The sequence below is a fragment of the Schistocerca piceifrons genome, chromosome 6 (assembly GCF_021461385.2).
Source record: "Schistocerca piceifrons isolate TAMUIC-IGC-003096 chromosome 6, iqSchPice1.1, whole genome shotgun sequence".
Taxonomy (NCBI): domain Eukaryota; kingdom Metazoa; phylum Arthropoda; class Insecta; order Orthoptera; family Acrididae; genus Schistocerca; species Schistocerca piceifrons.
Genome location: NC_060143.1, coordinates 251,462,220 through 251,479,936, shown reverse-complemented (window position 1 = coordinate 251,479,936; position 17,717 = coordinate 251,462,220). Strand labels below are relative to the sequence as shown.

Below are 17,717 nucleotides of genomic sequence, written 5' to 3'. Positions count from 1 at the left end.
CACTTTCCACCTTCTAACACCATGTCACCCTCACAACACCCCCACAATGACCCCATTAAGTTTTATTTACATTCCCTCCGCAAACATGCCTTCGCCCTAGCCAGATTACGCTCGCATATTTTATTTTCTCAGGCTTGTCTGACATTTGGCATTACCCCCAAAGGCCTCACACTCAAAGTTCCCATCTCTGGCTGCAACCCTTCCTTCCATCAGTCCCTATACCAGTTCCAAACTGAACAATCCATTGCCCTCACCCACCTAATCCTTTACCTACACATCAACTCAGCCAATGAACACACCCGTCAACTCCTATCCTTAATAAAAGTCCTTAATCTTTCCTCCCCCACATCCACACCGGCTGTTCAGAGCATCCTCCTACAGGCCAACCGTAAATTAGAACAGCATGCCACCCTCCACCTCAAAAAACTATCCAATCTCCTGGTTTCCCACCTCCGGAAAGGCAACTCACTCACCCTTCACAACCTTTCCAGCAAACCTCAACCTCCTCTCATTGCACACAAACCCAGTCTCTCCCATCTACTCAATCTCCCACTTCCAGCTCCACTCCCTCCAAAACCTCAAAATTCCGATCAACACAATCTGGAACCACAACACCCTAATTCAGTAGTTAACCTTTCCTCCAAACCTCTCTCCCAATCCGAAACCTCTGTCCTATCCAAAGGCCTCACCTTCAGCCCCACTCCCAGATTCAACCAAACAGCCCTCGTCAAAGATTTACTGTCCTACACCCGTACTCTCTGCTGGAAGTATCACTTTGCCACGAAGAAAAATGATCCTAATCCTACTCCTAATGATCCGACTCCTCAAGACACCATCCAAATTGAACCCTGCCTGGAACAGTTCCGTCCTCCGTCACAGCGGGACCCACCTCCTCTTCCTCAAAATCACCCTCTCCAAACCTTCCAGGAATTTCTGACTTCCAGCCTTGCATCTCAATCCTTCTTAAAAAACCTTAATCCTACACCCAACATCACCACTGCTGAAGCCCAGGCTATCCGTGATCTGAAGGCTGACCGATCCATCGTCATTCTTCCGGCGGACAAGGGTTCCACGACCGTGGTACTTGATCGTCGGGAGTATGTGGCTGAGGGACTGCGTCAGCTTTCAGACAACACCACATACAAAGTTTGCCAAGGTAACCCCATTCCCGATGTCCAGGCGGAGCTTCAAGGAATCCTCAGAACCTTAGGCCCCCTGCAAAACCTTTCACCTGACTCCATCAACCTCCTGACCCCACCGACACCCCGCACCCCTACCTTCTACCTTCTTCCTAAAATCCACAAACCCAATCATCCCGGCCGCCCCATTGTAGCTGGTTACCAAGCCCCCACAGAACGCATCTCTGCCTACGTAGATCAACACCTTCAACCCATTACATGCAGTCTCCCATCCTTCATCAAGGACACCAACCACTTCCTTGAACGCCTGGAATCCTTACCCAATCTGTTACCCCCCGGAAACCATCCTTGTAACCATTGATGCCACGTCCTTATACACAAATATTCCGCATGTCCAGGGCCTCGCTGCGATGGAGCATTTCCTTTCACGCCGATCACCTGCCACCCTACCTAAAACCTCTTTCCTCATCACCTTAGCCAGCTTCATCCTGACCCACAACTTCTTCACTTTTGAGGGCCAGACATACCAACAATTAAAGGGAACAGCCATGGGCACCAGGATGGCCCCCTCGTACGCCAACCTATTCATGGGTCGCTTAGAGGAAGCCTTCTTGGTTACCCAAGTCTGCCAACCCAAAGTTTGGTACAGATTTATTGATGACATCTTCATGATCTGGACTCACAGTGAAGAAGAACTCCAGAACTTCCTCTCCAACCTCAACTCCTTTGGTTCCATCAGTTTCACCTGGTCCTACTCCAAATCCCATGCCACTTTCCTTGACGTTGACCTCCACCTGTCCAATGGCCAACTTCACACGTCCGTCCACATCAAACCCACCAACAAGCAACAGTACCTCCATTATGACAGCTGCCACCCATTCCACATCAAACGGTCCCTTCCCTACAGCCTAGGTCTTCGTGGCAAACGAATCTGCTCCAGTCCGGAATCCCTGAATCATTACACCAACAACCTGAAAACAGCTTTCGCATCCCGCAACTACCCTCCCGACCTGGTACAGAAGCAAATAACCAGAGCCACTTCCTCGTCCCCTCAAACCCAGAATCCCCCACAGAAGAACCACAAAAGTGCCCCACTTGTGACAGGATACTTTCCGGGACTGGACCAGACTCTGAATGTGGCTCTCCAGCAGGGATACGACTTCCTCAAATCCTGCCCTGAAATGAGATCCATCCTTCATGAAATCCTCCCCACTCCGCCAAGAGTGTCTTTCCGCCGTCCACCTAACCTTCGTAACCTGTTAGTTCATCCCTATGAAATCCCCAAACCACCTTCCCTACCCTCTGGCTCCTATCCTTGTAACCGCCCCCGATGCAAAACCTGTCCCATGCACCCTCCCACCACCACCTACTCCAGTCCTGTAACCCGGAAGGTGTACACGATCAGAGGCAGAGCCACGTGTGAAAGCACCCACGTGATTTACCAACTGACCTGCCTACACTGTGATGCATTCTATGTGGGAATGACCAGCAACAAACTGTCCATTCGCATGAATGGACACAGGCAGACAGTGTTTGTTGGTAATGAGGATCACCCTGTGGCTAAACATGCCTTGGTGCACAGCCAGCACATCTTGGCACAGTGTTACACCGTCCGGGTTATCTGGATACTTCCCACCAACACCAACCTATCCGAACTCCGGAGATGGGAACTTGCCCTTCAGTATATCCTCTCTTCTCGTCATCCGCCAGGCCTCAATCTCCGCTAATTTCAAGTTGCCGCCACTCATACCTCACCTGTCTTTCAACAACTTCTTTGCCTCCACACTTCTGCCTCGACTGACATCTCTGCCCAAACTCTTTGTCTTTAAATATGTCTGCTTGTGTCTGTATGTGTGGATGGATATGTGTGTGTGTGCGAGTGTATACCTGTCCTTTTTTCCCCCTAAGGTAAGTCTTTCCGCTCCCGGGATTGGAATGACTCCTTACCCTCTCCCTTAAAACCCACTTCCTTTCGTCTTCCCCTCTCCTTCCCTCTTTCCTGATGAGGCAACAGTTTGTTGTGAAAGCTTGAATTTTGTGTGTGTGTTTGTGTTTGTTTGTGTGTCTATCGACCTGCCAGCGCTTTTGTTCGGTAAGTCACCTCATCTTTGTTTTTATATATAATTTTTCCCACGTGGAATGTTTCCTTCCATTATATAGATTTTTAGCTTATTCTCGTGTGTGTATTGTAAGGGTTCAGATACGTTGGTTAAAATTTCACAGGTTTTGTGAAACACCTGTACCCTTAGCAGTTAGTATAATTGAGTAATCATTCATAATTGGCATTCAGCTAAGTTTAAACAGCATTATTATTGTTGGTTAAGGCATTGAGAAGATTCTGGGTTTGCGGGATTGGATTTTATACATCCCAGGACAATCAGGAAATCTGGGTAAAACCCAGGAATTCTTTTCATGTGGGAGAAAACTGGAAATAACCCAGAAATGTTTTAGAATTATGGGAATTTTTCATTGCTTTGGTTTTAAGTTAAATTTTTGTAAGTTTGACTGATAAAATCTGTTACTCTAACAAAGAATTTTACTTTATCCCCGTACTGCAGAATAACACTTCAGCAATAAAACATAAATGAGAGAAAAACACCGACATGAAACTTAAATTGCAAAGAAAATGCACCATTTACAACAAAACACAGTGCACACATAAGCATACACAGTGCACACACAAGCACCTGCCAAAAACAAAATGTGTCAAAGGCTTTACGAAGAAAACTATGCATTTCTATCTACTTGAAGTGTGTCTGTTGGCTGTATAAGCAGTAGTAGCAAGCTGCCAGATGCTAGTCGTAAAAAATTTTTGAGCATGCCCAAGCTGCCAGATTTGCACATGCCCAGAGCATGTCTAGAGCAGAGTTGTAGTTGCAGGAGTTAGTTTCCATGTGACCTGTGTTTACATTTTGTAGGTGGCTATTTTCTCTTATATTACGGGTCTCACATCAAGTGAAAACAAAACAGATTTCTGTGGCTGGTAGTGTATTAAAAACATTCACATAATTACAGGAGTCTAAAATATGTTATTGGTTTCAGTTCTCTGATTTATTTTATTTCCGCATTATTGGCAATCAAGCATTAATCACTTTGGCAAACAGTGGAGTTATTTTTGTTTGTTTGCTAAAGAAATTTGGCTCTTATTTGTTTTTTCTGCAGAGGCAACCAGTTTATTTGAAACAAAGTGTTTCATTCAACACTATTGGCTAGTCTCACCTATTTGTTGAAATTCACATTTTCATCTTCAGGCATGAATGGCATAATGCCACAATAAATAACCAAACATGAGATAATACAGTGCTGGTACTCCAAGAAAATTGGTACCCCAAAAACCACACTGAGAAGTTTAATACCAGGTAGGGGCCTACTTCAGTGTGAATATGGACATACAGATGTGCACTTTAAGCCAATTATGAATGTTAGTATGGTTTACGAAATCCCGTTGCTGTTGGAGTATTCTGGTGTCCTGTTGGAGTATTCTGGTGTCCTGTTTCTTTTATGAGATCTTTTAATGCTATATATGTATGGTCATACATAAATGTTCTTTTGAAGGTGACTAAGCAGGCAAATTTGGCCAGTAGTATTGAATAAAATGTTTTGTTTCAAATATATTGACAGCTTTAGAAGAATTTTACAAATCTACCTTCCAGAAACACAGTGTTTTTCAATCACATGTTTCAACAATTGCCTGTTACGTTCTCTATGCTTGACATTATTTCTTAATTTGTGTTGTTTACATCTTAAATTTACAGAATACCGTTGTTTGGTAAATTACAGACTGGCAGCACACCATGTTTTATCATTGTAACTCCCCACTAGGCTTTATATTTACTATTGGAGTAGGATGTAAAGTGCCAGTTATACAGTTTCTTGACTTCACAGATAACTGTGTTAAATTTTTTATACCATTTTAAAAAGTTATGAATAATGTATTGTCCTTAATTCTGGCATATAAAAACAACCTTTCTTAATTTTTGCAAGAACTCTTTATTCCTTCTTAATAGCCTTTTGCAGTGCTGTGTGGATATAAACCTGGTTGCAAATGCTAGATAACAGAATTGCAAAGTATGAATTTTAAAAAATCTATGCCACATGCAAAATATTAGGGTTCTTCAAGTTGTAGAGTCTAGTTTTGAAATTAATGTTCTGCCAAGAACTACTTTCTTGTATTGCATTCCTTATCTGGATAGGATATGATAAAACAGTTGCCCTGAGTACAATAACTCCATATGTCCTCTCTGAACATTATAATGCAAGTGATCATGTGATGCCTCACTACACATGAAATTCCAAACAGAAATGCAATGAAAGGCATATGAGCAGAGCAAATACTGAGCAAGGGCTTCTTATGTCATCGTAGCTGTGCATTGCAGTAAAGCCTGTTCTTTGGCACTCCCTGGAAACTGCTCAAAAGATCCTACTTCTAACAGGTCATGGGAAAATATTGGGAAAGGTGGTTTCATAAGCATTGCTTGAAGGACTGATAAGTTTTACAGTCCTGTGGATAAGTACACTGTCACTAAACATGGAAAAAGTGTATTTTCACATGGGAAAAAGTGTATATTTAACCAGAAAATCTAGGAAAAATCTGGCTTTTTTTTTTTCTTGTCCAAATGTACAACCCGGTTTGAAGTGCTCCTGGGGTGTCAAATAGTGGGGAAAGTCACCCTGTTGATGAGTTTCAGTTATTGTGAGTAGTTGCTCAGAATCTGCAGTACTGTGCATCACACCATGGAGCTCCTCCCTAGTGAAGTTCATTGTTTTTGTCATCACAGAACTAAGAATGTAGAATTAAGAAAGGAGTAGAATCTGTTGACAGAAATTTGTTAGACGAAGCATTCTTGTGAAATGACTTAAGTTGTAATCTGAGTTACAAATTGAGTTTGAGGTGTAGTCTGGCCAATAAACCAGGTAGTGTACGGAGTAAATAGCCTGTTGTTCTTCATAGTAAAAGTAGTTTTACAGAAAGAACAGGTGGAAGAAGTGGGGGTTTCATCTGGCATAAGGTAAAATCATACTTCAAGATGGGAAAAACCCTCACGGTATTTGGTTGTTCTTTTTATGGGTAGAGGTGGCCGGGGGGGGGGGGGGGGGGGGGGGCGGGGATGGAAGTGTAGCACACACTGTGATGTGTTCACATACATTGATTTAGCAGTCAGATCTTGAGATAATGTTCAATTGATGTGCAAAGGCTGGCAATTTAATTTTCAGAAATATAAAATTTTTACGTAAAAAAATCACTGACACACAACTTGAATCTGTCATACCAATACCCAAGTTTTACAATTTCTAAGGATATGACATAGAAGGACCACATAGGCCCAGTTGTAGGTAATATGAGATACGATTGTCAGGATATAATTCCTGCAATCCCCATGAAATGCTTTGCAGAGGATACATCCCATTGTACCAATTATAAGGGTCTTTTACCATTCCATTCACATATGGAGTGTGGGAAGAAAGATTGCGTAAGTGCCTCTGTGCATGCTGTAATTAGCCTAATCTTGTATTTGCAATCCCTATGGGAACAATACACAATGGCTTGTATTATATTCCTAGGGTCATCATTTAAAGTTGGTTCTTGAAAGTTCCTTGGCAGGATTTCATCCGAAAGTTTGCATCTATCTTCAAGCATTTGCCATTTCATTTCTTTCAGTGTCGCCGTGAGACTCTCCTGTGGGTCAGACAAACCTGTGAGCATTCATGCTTCCCTTCTGTGTATACATTCAGTGTCCCCTGTCAGTTCTACTTGAGTAATATTCTGTGTTGAGTCACACAAGTCTTTTGTATGCAATCTCCATTCCCTAGTATTCTGCCAGATGGATTGCAGTCTGCCGTTTCTTTGCCTATGACTTACTTCTACATTCTGCATCTTGTATGATGGAGTGGGACTGCAGCTAGTCAAAGACTTGAAGAAAATAGTAGTAACACCCATAATTTTAGTTAATGACTTTGTTTAGCTAATAGTTTTGGTGCCTCATTGGCACTATCTTCAGGCCCCTATACACAAAACTTGTAAGTCATCTAGTTGATTGTGCTGTTATGGGGATCACTTCACCCAACTGGTTTCTGTAGACTTGTCGGCAGGTGTGGATCCTTTATGCCTCGTAACAAGATCTGAAGAATCCATGTATACTAAGAAGAAGCCTGCCGAGACCAGTTGGATATTGTGGCTCCTATAATAACACAAATGACTAGATGACTTACCTAATTTCATCTGTAAGGGGCCTGAAGATGGTGCCAATGAGGCACCAAAACTGGTAGCTAATTAAAATCATAATGTAAAATTGTAGTTGTTGGCTTCTATTTTCTTCAGTATTTCTATATTTGTCTATGACACACCATTCAATGTAACATGCTTGTTCTCCCCACCAAGAAATTCTCAATCCAGTCACATACCTTGCATGATTCCCCATGCAATCGTTCTTTTGGTTATAAGTGTTTGTGCAGTACTGATTCAAATATCTTTGTAAGTTAAGAAATTCTGCAACTGGTTTACTGCCTTGATCCACAGCTTTCAAGGTGTCATGCGATAAAAGTGCAAGTTGGTTTTCACCTGATCATTATTTTCAGAATCCATTGAAGAGGTCATTCTGCTCGAGCTACTTCAGTGGATAGTGTATTTATATGAAGAAGGGTGGCACAAATGGTAATAGGTTTGTTTGACACTTGGGAAAATGTCTGGTGATGCAGAAAAACTGAAACTGACAAACACTTGAAGATAGACACCAACAATCCTACAAAAGCCTACTTACAAAGTTTGAAGAAAAATTTTGTACTGCTCTCCGTGTATGACTCCTGCAGTAAGCATCAAGACAAAATTAGACTAATGACAGGTTCACAGGCCATTTATGTAATCATTCTTTCTGCTTTCCATACATGAGTGGAATGGAAAGAAACTGTAACAAGTATTACAATGCCATCCAGTATACAGTGGTTTGTGAAGTATGGGTGTAGATCTAGATATAAGAATCTATCTACTTGTTCTTTGATCGTAATTGCAACCTGTTGTTATGGTAACTGTTTTTGACAACAATGCTGCTTGTCTTCATTGTAAAAAAAATCAATCTGAGGAGTATTTTGGGTATTTATAAAAGATTATTATTGCAGCCATATGGATTCTGAATTTCAAACAGCTATTGAAATGATAACATAGCTCTTCAACAGCAGTAAGTATTTTCTACCTTGTTCTGCTTCTGTGCTGTCAACAGCATTGTGAATGCATGATGAGATCATGTCTGTAATGTAACAAAAAGAGATTTGACAGACTTTCTACTTCAGTTTCTGTTTAATATCATAATATGTAAGTGAGACTTTATCGTAGTCATTTGTGATACTTTTATTTTCATTTGTTTCTTGTCTTTATCAGGTTCCTGTTTGAGGGCGTTGAAATTGCGCTGAAACAGTCTTGTGCCGTATTTATAACAATGAATCCAGGTTATGCGGGACGAACAGAACTGCCTGACAACCTTAAAGCCCTCTTCCGACCTGTTGCAATGATGGTGCCAAATTATGCACTCATAGCAGAAATTTCTTTGTTTTCATTTGGCTTTTCAGATGCCAAAGAACTTGCCAGAAAAATAACCACTACATTTAAGCTGAGTTCAGAACAGCTTAGTACACAGGTAAATAGTTCCATAGGAAAGAGTATTAATAACAGTTAATGGGATTCTGTATCATCAGAAAACTGTAAAGAGATTTGATATTATTATTCACTTGTCATAGTTTTCATATTTTTATAATACCTTGAGTGTTGAGAGAAGAATTCAGACAGATGATTTATTGGAGAAAAAAAAACCCTGTTACCATCATGAAATTATTTCATTGTTTACAATTAGTTAGAATTTATTTCCCTAATGGTATTTGTTTTATTATGTGTAGTTTTTATGCAGAAATCAACATATAAAAAATGAAAAAAAATTTATCCCTCCCTCAGAATTTTATGATTAATAAACTTACTGAATGAAAACAGTTATGAAACTTTCTAGATGGTGCAATATGCAAAATAAGGGAAAGGCATCCTCTCACATATAGTGGATTGATGCATGGAGCATGGTAACAAATAACAGAAAACAGCATCACACTACAATTCAGGCACTAGCTCTTTCTCCAGCAGTAGTACACACATTCAGACAGACACCCGAACGCACACTCCCATGGCCACAATAAGTCTTGCTGTGGGTTTTTGAATTATGTCCTACTACGACATATGGGAAGTAAACATCTGAATCATTATTATGTCTATTGAAGTAATAGCTCAGCCTTCTGCTGATCATTCATTGAACACATTCTGTGCTTCCGATAGCTTGCACATGTAATAGTGTAATTCTTAGTTTACAAATTTTCAGCAAGTGACACAACTGCTTTATCAGCCCTGACATGAAGTTGGTGCCTCAGTCCATGATCATTGCCTCAAGGACACCAAACTTCAGCAACAATTTATTCAGTGCTACAGTGTTTGCCTGTTGATTCGGAAAGAGGATCATTGCAACATATTGCAAGAAATGGTCAATAACAGTTAGAACGAAGTGGTTCCTATTGGTGTCTGGGTAAAAGGTCTGGAATTACCCATTCCAATTATCTGTGGTTTGGACGCCCTTGGCAACCTCTATAGAGGCACTTGCTGGTGACTCAGATCTGCATCTGTACTCTTGTCAATATGTCTATCTCTTGCAGCACTGTGACTAATATGATGGTGGCAGCCAGTTCCTTCAGGTTTAATGTATGTACTTTCCTTGATGTATCGGGTGGCAGACCGTTTAGGAAAGCTTCTAATACCCTATGCTCCACTTTCTGGAGAATAAATTTGTTTATTTCCATATTCCCTGTCAACTTGTATAACCATTAATCTTTCTTACTTTGTCAACAAAATTTACCACTGATTCACTTTGCCTATACAACACTCCACTCAACTATTCACAACAGAATCTAAAACTGTTTTGCTTCTTATAGTGCTGCCCGAGACCGCAATAAATGTACTCGAATGTAAATGCATTTCTTAAGTTTTCGTGATACATATGTCCTTGCTCCTCCTATTAAGCCAGTTTCTTTATATTTAGCAACTGCTCATTGTCCATATCCCAGCCTACTAGGTCATCTATAAATGCCTACAGATCCTCCATTGTCTTGTGCAAACCAAACTGGCAGCAGCTGAATCTAATGAAGGACGGCCAAACTGGACAAGTCTCTGTCTTCTCGTATAACAACTTGCTGCCTATGCATTTCCATGTTGTCTGCTTTTAACTGAACTAGATGACCTACCAAATATTCGATCACTTCTTGCACAGAAAAACCCTGTGTATCAGACTCAGACATTGTGGAGCCTCTACCCACACAAAAATTACAGAAACAACAACAACAGTAATAACATAAGCAATTGTAACACTGACACATGACTACTAATTCTTGCATCTAATCATAAGTCATCTTGACTCAGTACACTGTTTAACAAAATGACCAAGTGTTGGCACATGTGACACTTAACTAGTGCCGACTGTGCACATGATACTCTGGCACAACAGGTTGCTTTGTGTGCACTTCACTGGATGCATGACAGTGTAATCCACACCAGTGTTTCTATGGGACTGTGAGCTATCACCAGATTCTTCTGGCTTTACAAACTCCACCATCAAGTTCATAAGACAGTCTTCTTACCTAACCATTCCTCTTGTACCCAAAACAGGAGAGGAAAAAACAATCGGTCTGCATGCCGCACTGTGTTTGTAATGCTGCAAGCTGAAGCTGGTGACATCATCCTCAGTCCAGTCGTCTATGGTACAAATACTTCTGACACGACTGCAAAACAGTTAGCAACTGGAAGTAACATACATGAGTGAAACTATTTTCAAAACATCTTAACATTGCAGAAATAGACAGAATACTGGAGATAGAAAGAAAAATAATCGGAATGTGTATAAAGAGAAATTACAAAGAAAATTAACCTTAGTAACTAGTTTTTACTGTAATAGTCAACAAGGAAAAGGAATCGGTAATATGTATGATTTGGAAGAAACACATTTAATTCTCTGGACTCTGATCACGGCAGCAGAAAACAGAATCATGAGGCAATAATAGAAAAATTATTGAACACTAATAGCAACAAGAGGCTTCTCCACTTAGAAAGCAACAAATGACCTCACAAACTCATTTCTGGAATGTGTCATCAGATAAATGGATTGCATTCATTGCAAATCTTGACAAAAATGTAAGTCGTGTAGGTTTTTTAGTATGATAAGACTGAAGCATAATACAGTATTTTAAATACTAATGTTTTTTATTTTTATATTCACTCATCACAAACTACCCACATGAAATTGCAGTTTAATAGTTTTAGCACAAGTCAGTAACATTTTCATATGAACTTTCTCTTGATGTATAAAGAAAGACTAAATGCATAATACATTAGAAGTCTAGGCGCTTACAAGAAGTGACTGCACTGAAGTAAGGAACTGAAGAGACTGTGGGAAAGTGAAGTCTTTGGCGTGAATTTCGTGGTATATATAAAACAATACTGTTCCCTGAAACATCTAGAAGGTTCTATTGGTCAAATTAACAGAGAGAATGATTTCTGCTTTTAGTGATAGAGACAAATTTAAATGAAACTATTTTGTTTCATGAATCAGAATTCTTAGTAATGTGATAAAAAGAAAAGATATTTATATATTTGAAGAAAAAAATTAAATAATTTGCAAAAAAATTAAATAATTTGCAAAGTATGTCGTGTCACAAGCTTTACAGCAGTTACATTTGTAAAGTAATCATATGTAAGCAGCTTTTTTTATGAGTGACAATACATCAGTCATAGAAGAAGAAATAAAAACAAGTTTGTGTTTTATATTTATCATGAAATTTATAGTGTAACTAATTTTTGTAGCAGGACATTATTATGCAGAATCATGTAAAATTATTATTACATAATGGACAAACACAGTACTTCAGCAGTGTACTAATTCACTGCACAAATACGGAAAAACACGAACCTCATATTTTGTGTCTGAAAAAGAAGCACAAACTTTACTGACCCATCTCGTAAATTTTTCTGGTTGACTTTTTCGATCTCTGCCCCTTTCCTCAACCCCTCCAGTCCTTTTCCTTCAACTCTCTTCCTTACCCTTCAACCCTTCTGACGGGAGAAAGAGCCACTGGCTCCAAATGCTTGCATACCTAGAACCTTTTTTTCTGTGTGTGTTCTGCTGCTGCTTGGTGAATAGTTTTTTATCCGTCCAGTTACTTCATAATACTTGGTTTGTTATACATAAGAAAGTACAATAGTCAATGTGATGATACTAGGTGACCAACGCCCTCCCCTCCACCCTCATGGCACAGTATGGACTCGGATTGTGAAATGAGCCTAACTCAGCAACAGGCTATTGTCACAGATAGTGTGCAGGGATTGGCAAAGTGATGCAGTCAACATGGTGGCCTTGGAGCTGACTCAGACCCTGGGTGGTGAGCACACAGCCAGCACAGGCAGCTGTGACTGCTCAGTAGGAGGCACACTGGAGTATGCAGAAAAAAACATCAGTTCCCAACATGATTGATGGCGATTAAACAGTGGTAGCATCTGCTATCATAAACAGTGACAGATAGGATTTGTGTTTGCCCACAAGGACAGTGATGAACACGAACAGTGTTTGCTTGCACCCCAAACCACCTTCCCTACCCTCTAACTCCTACCCTTGTAACCACCGCCCCCGGTGTAAAACCTGTCCCATGCACCCTCCCACCACCACCTACTCCAGTCCTGTAACCCGGAAGGTGTATACGATCAAAGGCAGAGCCACGTGTGAAAGCACCCACGTGATTTACCAACTGACCTGCCTACACTATGAAATTTTCTATGTGGGAATGACCAGCAACAAACTGTCCATGTGCATGAACGGACACAGGCAGACAGTGTTTGTTGGTAATGAGGATCACCCTGTGGCTAAACATGCCTTGGTGCACGGCCAGCACATCTTGGCACAGTGTTACACTGTCCGGGTTATCTGTATACTTCCCACTGACACCAACCTATCAGAACTCTGGAGATGGGAACTTGCCCTTCAATATATCCTCTCTTCCCGTTACCCACCAGGCCTCAACCTCCACTAATTTCAAGTTGCTGCCACTCATACCTCACCTGTCATTCAATAACATCTTTGCCTCTGTACTTCCGCCTCGACTGACATCTCTACCCAAACTCTTTGCCTTTACATATGTCTGCTTGTGTCTATTATGCATGGATGGATATGTGCGTGTGTGCGAGTGTATACCTGTCCCTTTTTCCCCCCAAGGTAAGTCTTTCCGCTCCTGGGATTGGAATGACTCCTTACCCTCTCCCTTAAAACCCACATCCTTTCGTCTTTCCCTCTCCTTCCCTGTGTTTGTGTTTGTTATTGTTTCTATCAACGTACCAACGCTTTCGTTTGGTGAGTTACAGAATCTTTGTTTTTAGATATATTTTTCCCACGTGGAATGTTTCCCTCTATTATATTCATCTTATTATTTTTTAAATTAAACAGAAATTGTGTGCCGCCCCCCCCCCCCCAACACAAGTATACTGATAAAGGGCCAAACATGTCCTTATCACAGTCAAACAATGGAAGATCCACAATGGTATAATGACAATATTATGGAAAGGATAGATTGCTACTGACCATATAGGGAAGACAAGTCACAGACAGGCACAACAAAAAGACTTCTATATATTTGGGCTTTCAACCGAAAGGTCTTCTTCTAAAGTAGAAAACTCTCTCTCTCTCTCTCTCTCTCTCTCTCTCTCTGTCACACACACACACACACACACACACACACACACACACACACAAGTCAACCATACATGACCACCATCGCTTGCCACTGAGGCCAGACTCTATATGGTGAGCAGCAATCTGTGTTTTATGTAGCATCCAAGGAACACACAGCTATGAGAATAATAGTTCAGGCTTACAAAAGGCTTGAAACTTTACCCTTTATCTTAGAAAGATTTTTTGCTGCATGTTAATTAATATCATAATAAAATATCAAACATAATCTGTATTTTAATGTACTTACGATGATGCTCATATGCTATGATAATAAATATCACAATTTTCAGGATCACTATGATTTTGGAATGAGAGCTGTGAAAACAGTTATTGCAGTTGCTGGTAATCTGAAACGTGAAATGCCTGATATGGATGAAAGGCAAATAGTGCTGAGATCTTTGAGAGACGTTAATGTGCCAAAATTTTTAAGAGATGATCTGAAACTTTTTAATGGTACTGTTATTTTCTATCCTCTTATATTGATATTTCCTTAACTGTTTAACTGTTGTGGAACTATTAATATGCAGTGTCATACCTTTCACCAGGCACTGTGGACGTCTTTAATGAGGCAACTTGCCTTTCACTCAGTGACAGTGGTGTGTTTATTTGTGTTAAATGGTTGACGCTTGAGTGCTAGGGATGAGTCAACATTAAAATTCAAATTTCTTCCTTAATTTCCCAGTTGCTGTTCAGAGTAAGGTTGCTTAGTTGGAATATTTTTGTGAACTTGCTATTGTGAATGCTTGTTGATTTTAACTTCTTTTTGTTTTTGAATATCCTTCTGTAAAGGCATTAAAGTATAGTTGCCTCTGTAAAGTGTCCTCGGTAGGTGAAGTTTGCTCCCTAACTACACAGAGCGAGACAACTTAGAGATAGTAGAAGTGACAGGAAGCTTAATCCATTTATTTGTACATTTGACTTGGATTTGTTACTTGTCAACAAAGTACTGAATCATAGATTCTGTTATGTATTGTGGTATTTATAAAACAGTACCTCAAGATATGTCTTATACATGAATCCAAATGATTTTATTCATATACAAAGGTGTATTTATAATGCTCAATAAATTACCTGCTGCCGAACCTGAAAGATGCAGGATGTGATTAACATTATGCCTTTGTTGCTTTTTGACCTTGTGAAAATAAGCAATCATTCATCCAGAGATGTATGTTTGAAGACTCACTTTTCAACACAGTTAGGTTCATAAAGCATTTTGCATTTCTTTTGAGAATACTTCACTTCCATGAAAACTGAACTTGTGTAAAACTTACCTGCTCAGTGACTTCAGTTTGTTACATCTTAGGCTTTACTCTCTATACAGGTGATGACTAATAATACAGGTTTACAATGTATCGCATTGGTTTAGGGGAAATCAAAACAAACAATTTGATATGAGACACTTGGTCTATAAAGCCGGGAAATAAGCTCAGATTGGACAACAAAAGCTACCTAAGTTACAGTGCTTGCAAGTCATATAAAAAGACATTTGTAAACATTATGCAGAAACTAATTTTGCTCTAAACTTGTGCAAGCGTACAAGCGCAGTAGTCTCATATTAAGAAGGCCAGAGAAACGAAAGGCTTATTTGTTAATTTTATGCTGTTAAAATTCACAAACTTTTATGTAAAGTATGCACAAAAGTCAATTTTGTAATTTGCAGGTGCAAAAGCAAGTTGTGTGTAATATTCAAGGACAATTTTGGTGAGACAACGAGATAAGCTTCAAACAGTTAAGACCAACTGAGTCAGTGTTGTGTCACAAAATGCAAAGAAATTCTGGTCATGCGTAAAGACTGCTAGTGGGAACAAAGTTAATCCAGTCACTCGCAGATGAGACAGAAACTGAAATTGAGGGTAGCACAAACTGAAATGATCAACTCAATTTTCTAATGTGTCCTTGCAAAGAAGACCCCAAGAGAATTGTCCTGATGTAATCATCGAACCATTGAAAACATGAGTGAAATAAGAGTTAGTTGTGAAATTTTTCACATTGAACAAATCTACAGTGACCTACTAAATCACTATCAGATTCTATACTAAAATTGCGGCCGAGTTAGCCCATATTTTAATTATAATCCAACAAAGATCCCTCAAACAAAAACCAAGCCCAGTAATTGGAAGAAAGTACAAATCACAATCGTTTGGGTGAAGGGTAGTAGAAATGATCCACAAAACTACTGTCGAATATCCTTGACACCTGTGTATCTTGAAGTTTTCCCGGCGTATTGATTGGTCCATCATATTTCGGGCTTGCAGCCAGATCACGTTGACATCTTGGTGCGATATTTCAGCTAACAAACATGCAGCCATCTTCAGGTGAGTATGAGACTGAAGATTATTGGTGCGCGTCGTTCTATATATACCGAAAATTGGCGCGGCGGCGCCTGCACAGTGGAGAATGCTAATACTGTGCCCCCTATCTAATTTGGCGCGCTCTGCAGCAGAAGCAGGCCGCGCATGCATAGTGGTGTACCTACATTTGCGCTATGTGTCGTAAAGCGCCTTCGCGCAGCTGAGGCGCGGTAGTCGAAAGTATAAAATCAATTTTCGTCAGCCGTCGCAAAAGATAGATGTCTGCCGTTTCTGGATGTCCTTGTCAATCGTAGAACCGATGGATCTTTGGGGCACTCCATCTACCGGAAACCCACACACACAGATCTATATTTGCAGGCGACAAGCTGCCACCACCCTGCACAAACCATGGGTTTGCTGTGTACTCTGGTGCACCTGGCACATGTGGTATCTGATAAGGACAGCCTTCCTAAAGAATTAGAATATTTGCAATCCGTCTTCAGGGAGAATGGATATTCTACACGCCAAATCTGCACAGCTGTAACAGAGAAGAAATGTAAAGAGAAACAAGAAGAAGAAGACAAAGAGGTGGTCAGGTCCAGGGCGTTTCTTCCGTATGTGGGCAACCTCTCCTCTAAAATAGGAAGGATTTTAAAGAAGCATTGTGTTAAAGTGATCTTCCGACCACCTACGAAAATATCGGCTTTGCTTGGCTCTGTGAAGGACGATCTGGGTCTGAGGAAGGCGGGTATTTATAAGATCCCCTGTCAATGTGGCAAATCCTACATTGGCCAAACTACTCGCACAGTACGGGAAAGATGCATGGAGCATGAGCGCCACACACGTCTACTACAGCCTGACAAATGAGCCATAGCAGAACACTGTATTTTGACGGGGCACTCCATGGATTATTGTGGAACAAAAATTTTAGCGACAACTATATCTTTTTGGGAATCCATTATCAAAGAGTCCGTGCAGATACGATTGGCAAAAGATCTTATTAATCGAGACGGCAGCTTTCAGATGGATAAAGCATGGGATCCTGTAATTTCTTTAATCGCTTCACAGAGACATGGGTCTGCATCTAGTGCAACGGCTGACGAAAATTGATTTTATACTTTCGACTACCGCGCCTCAGCTGCGCGAAGGTGCTTTACGACAGATAGCGCAAATGTAGGTACACCACTACGCATGCACGGCCTGTTTCTGCTGCAGAGCACGCCAAATTAGATAGGGGGCATAGTATTAGCCTTCTCCACTGCGCAGGCGCCGCCGTGCCAATTTTCGGTATATATAGAACGACGCGCACCAGTAATCTTCAGTCTTGTACTCACCTGAAGATGGCTGCATGTTTGTTAGCCGATATATCATGCCAAGATGTCGACATGATCCGGCTGCAAGCCCGAAATATGATGGATCCTTGACACCCATTTCCTGTAGAATCTCAGAGCATATTCTGAGTCAAATATAATGGAGATATAGCGAACAGAATGACC

The 17,717-nt window shown here is 40.6% G+C and overlaps 1 protein-coding gene across 1 annotated transcript in view; it reads left to right on the top strand.

Annotated features, from left to right (window-relative positions):
* The window catches only part of LOC124803257 (dynein axonemal heavy chain 1-like), an 866,140-nt gene that overhangs the window by 262,678 nt on the left and 585,745 nt on the right, over positions 1–17,717 (top strand). The window contains exons 18-19 of the mRNA XM_047264440.1: positions 8,512–8,767; positions 14,221–14,383. Coding sequence (XP_047120396.1) covers positions 8,512–8,767; positions 14,221–14,383 — 419 coding nt within the window. The remainder of the gene's footprint in view (positions 1–8,511; positions 8,768–14,220; positions 14,384–17,717) is intronic.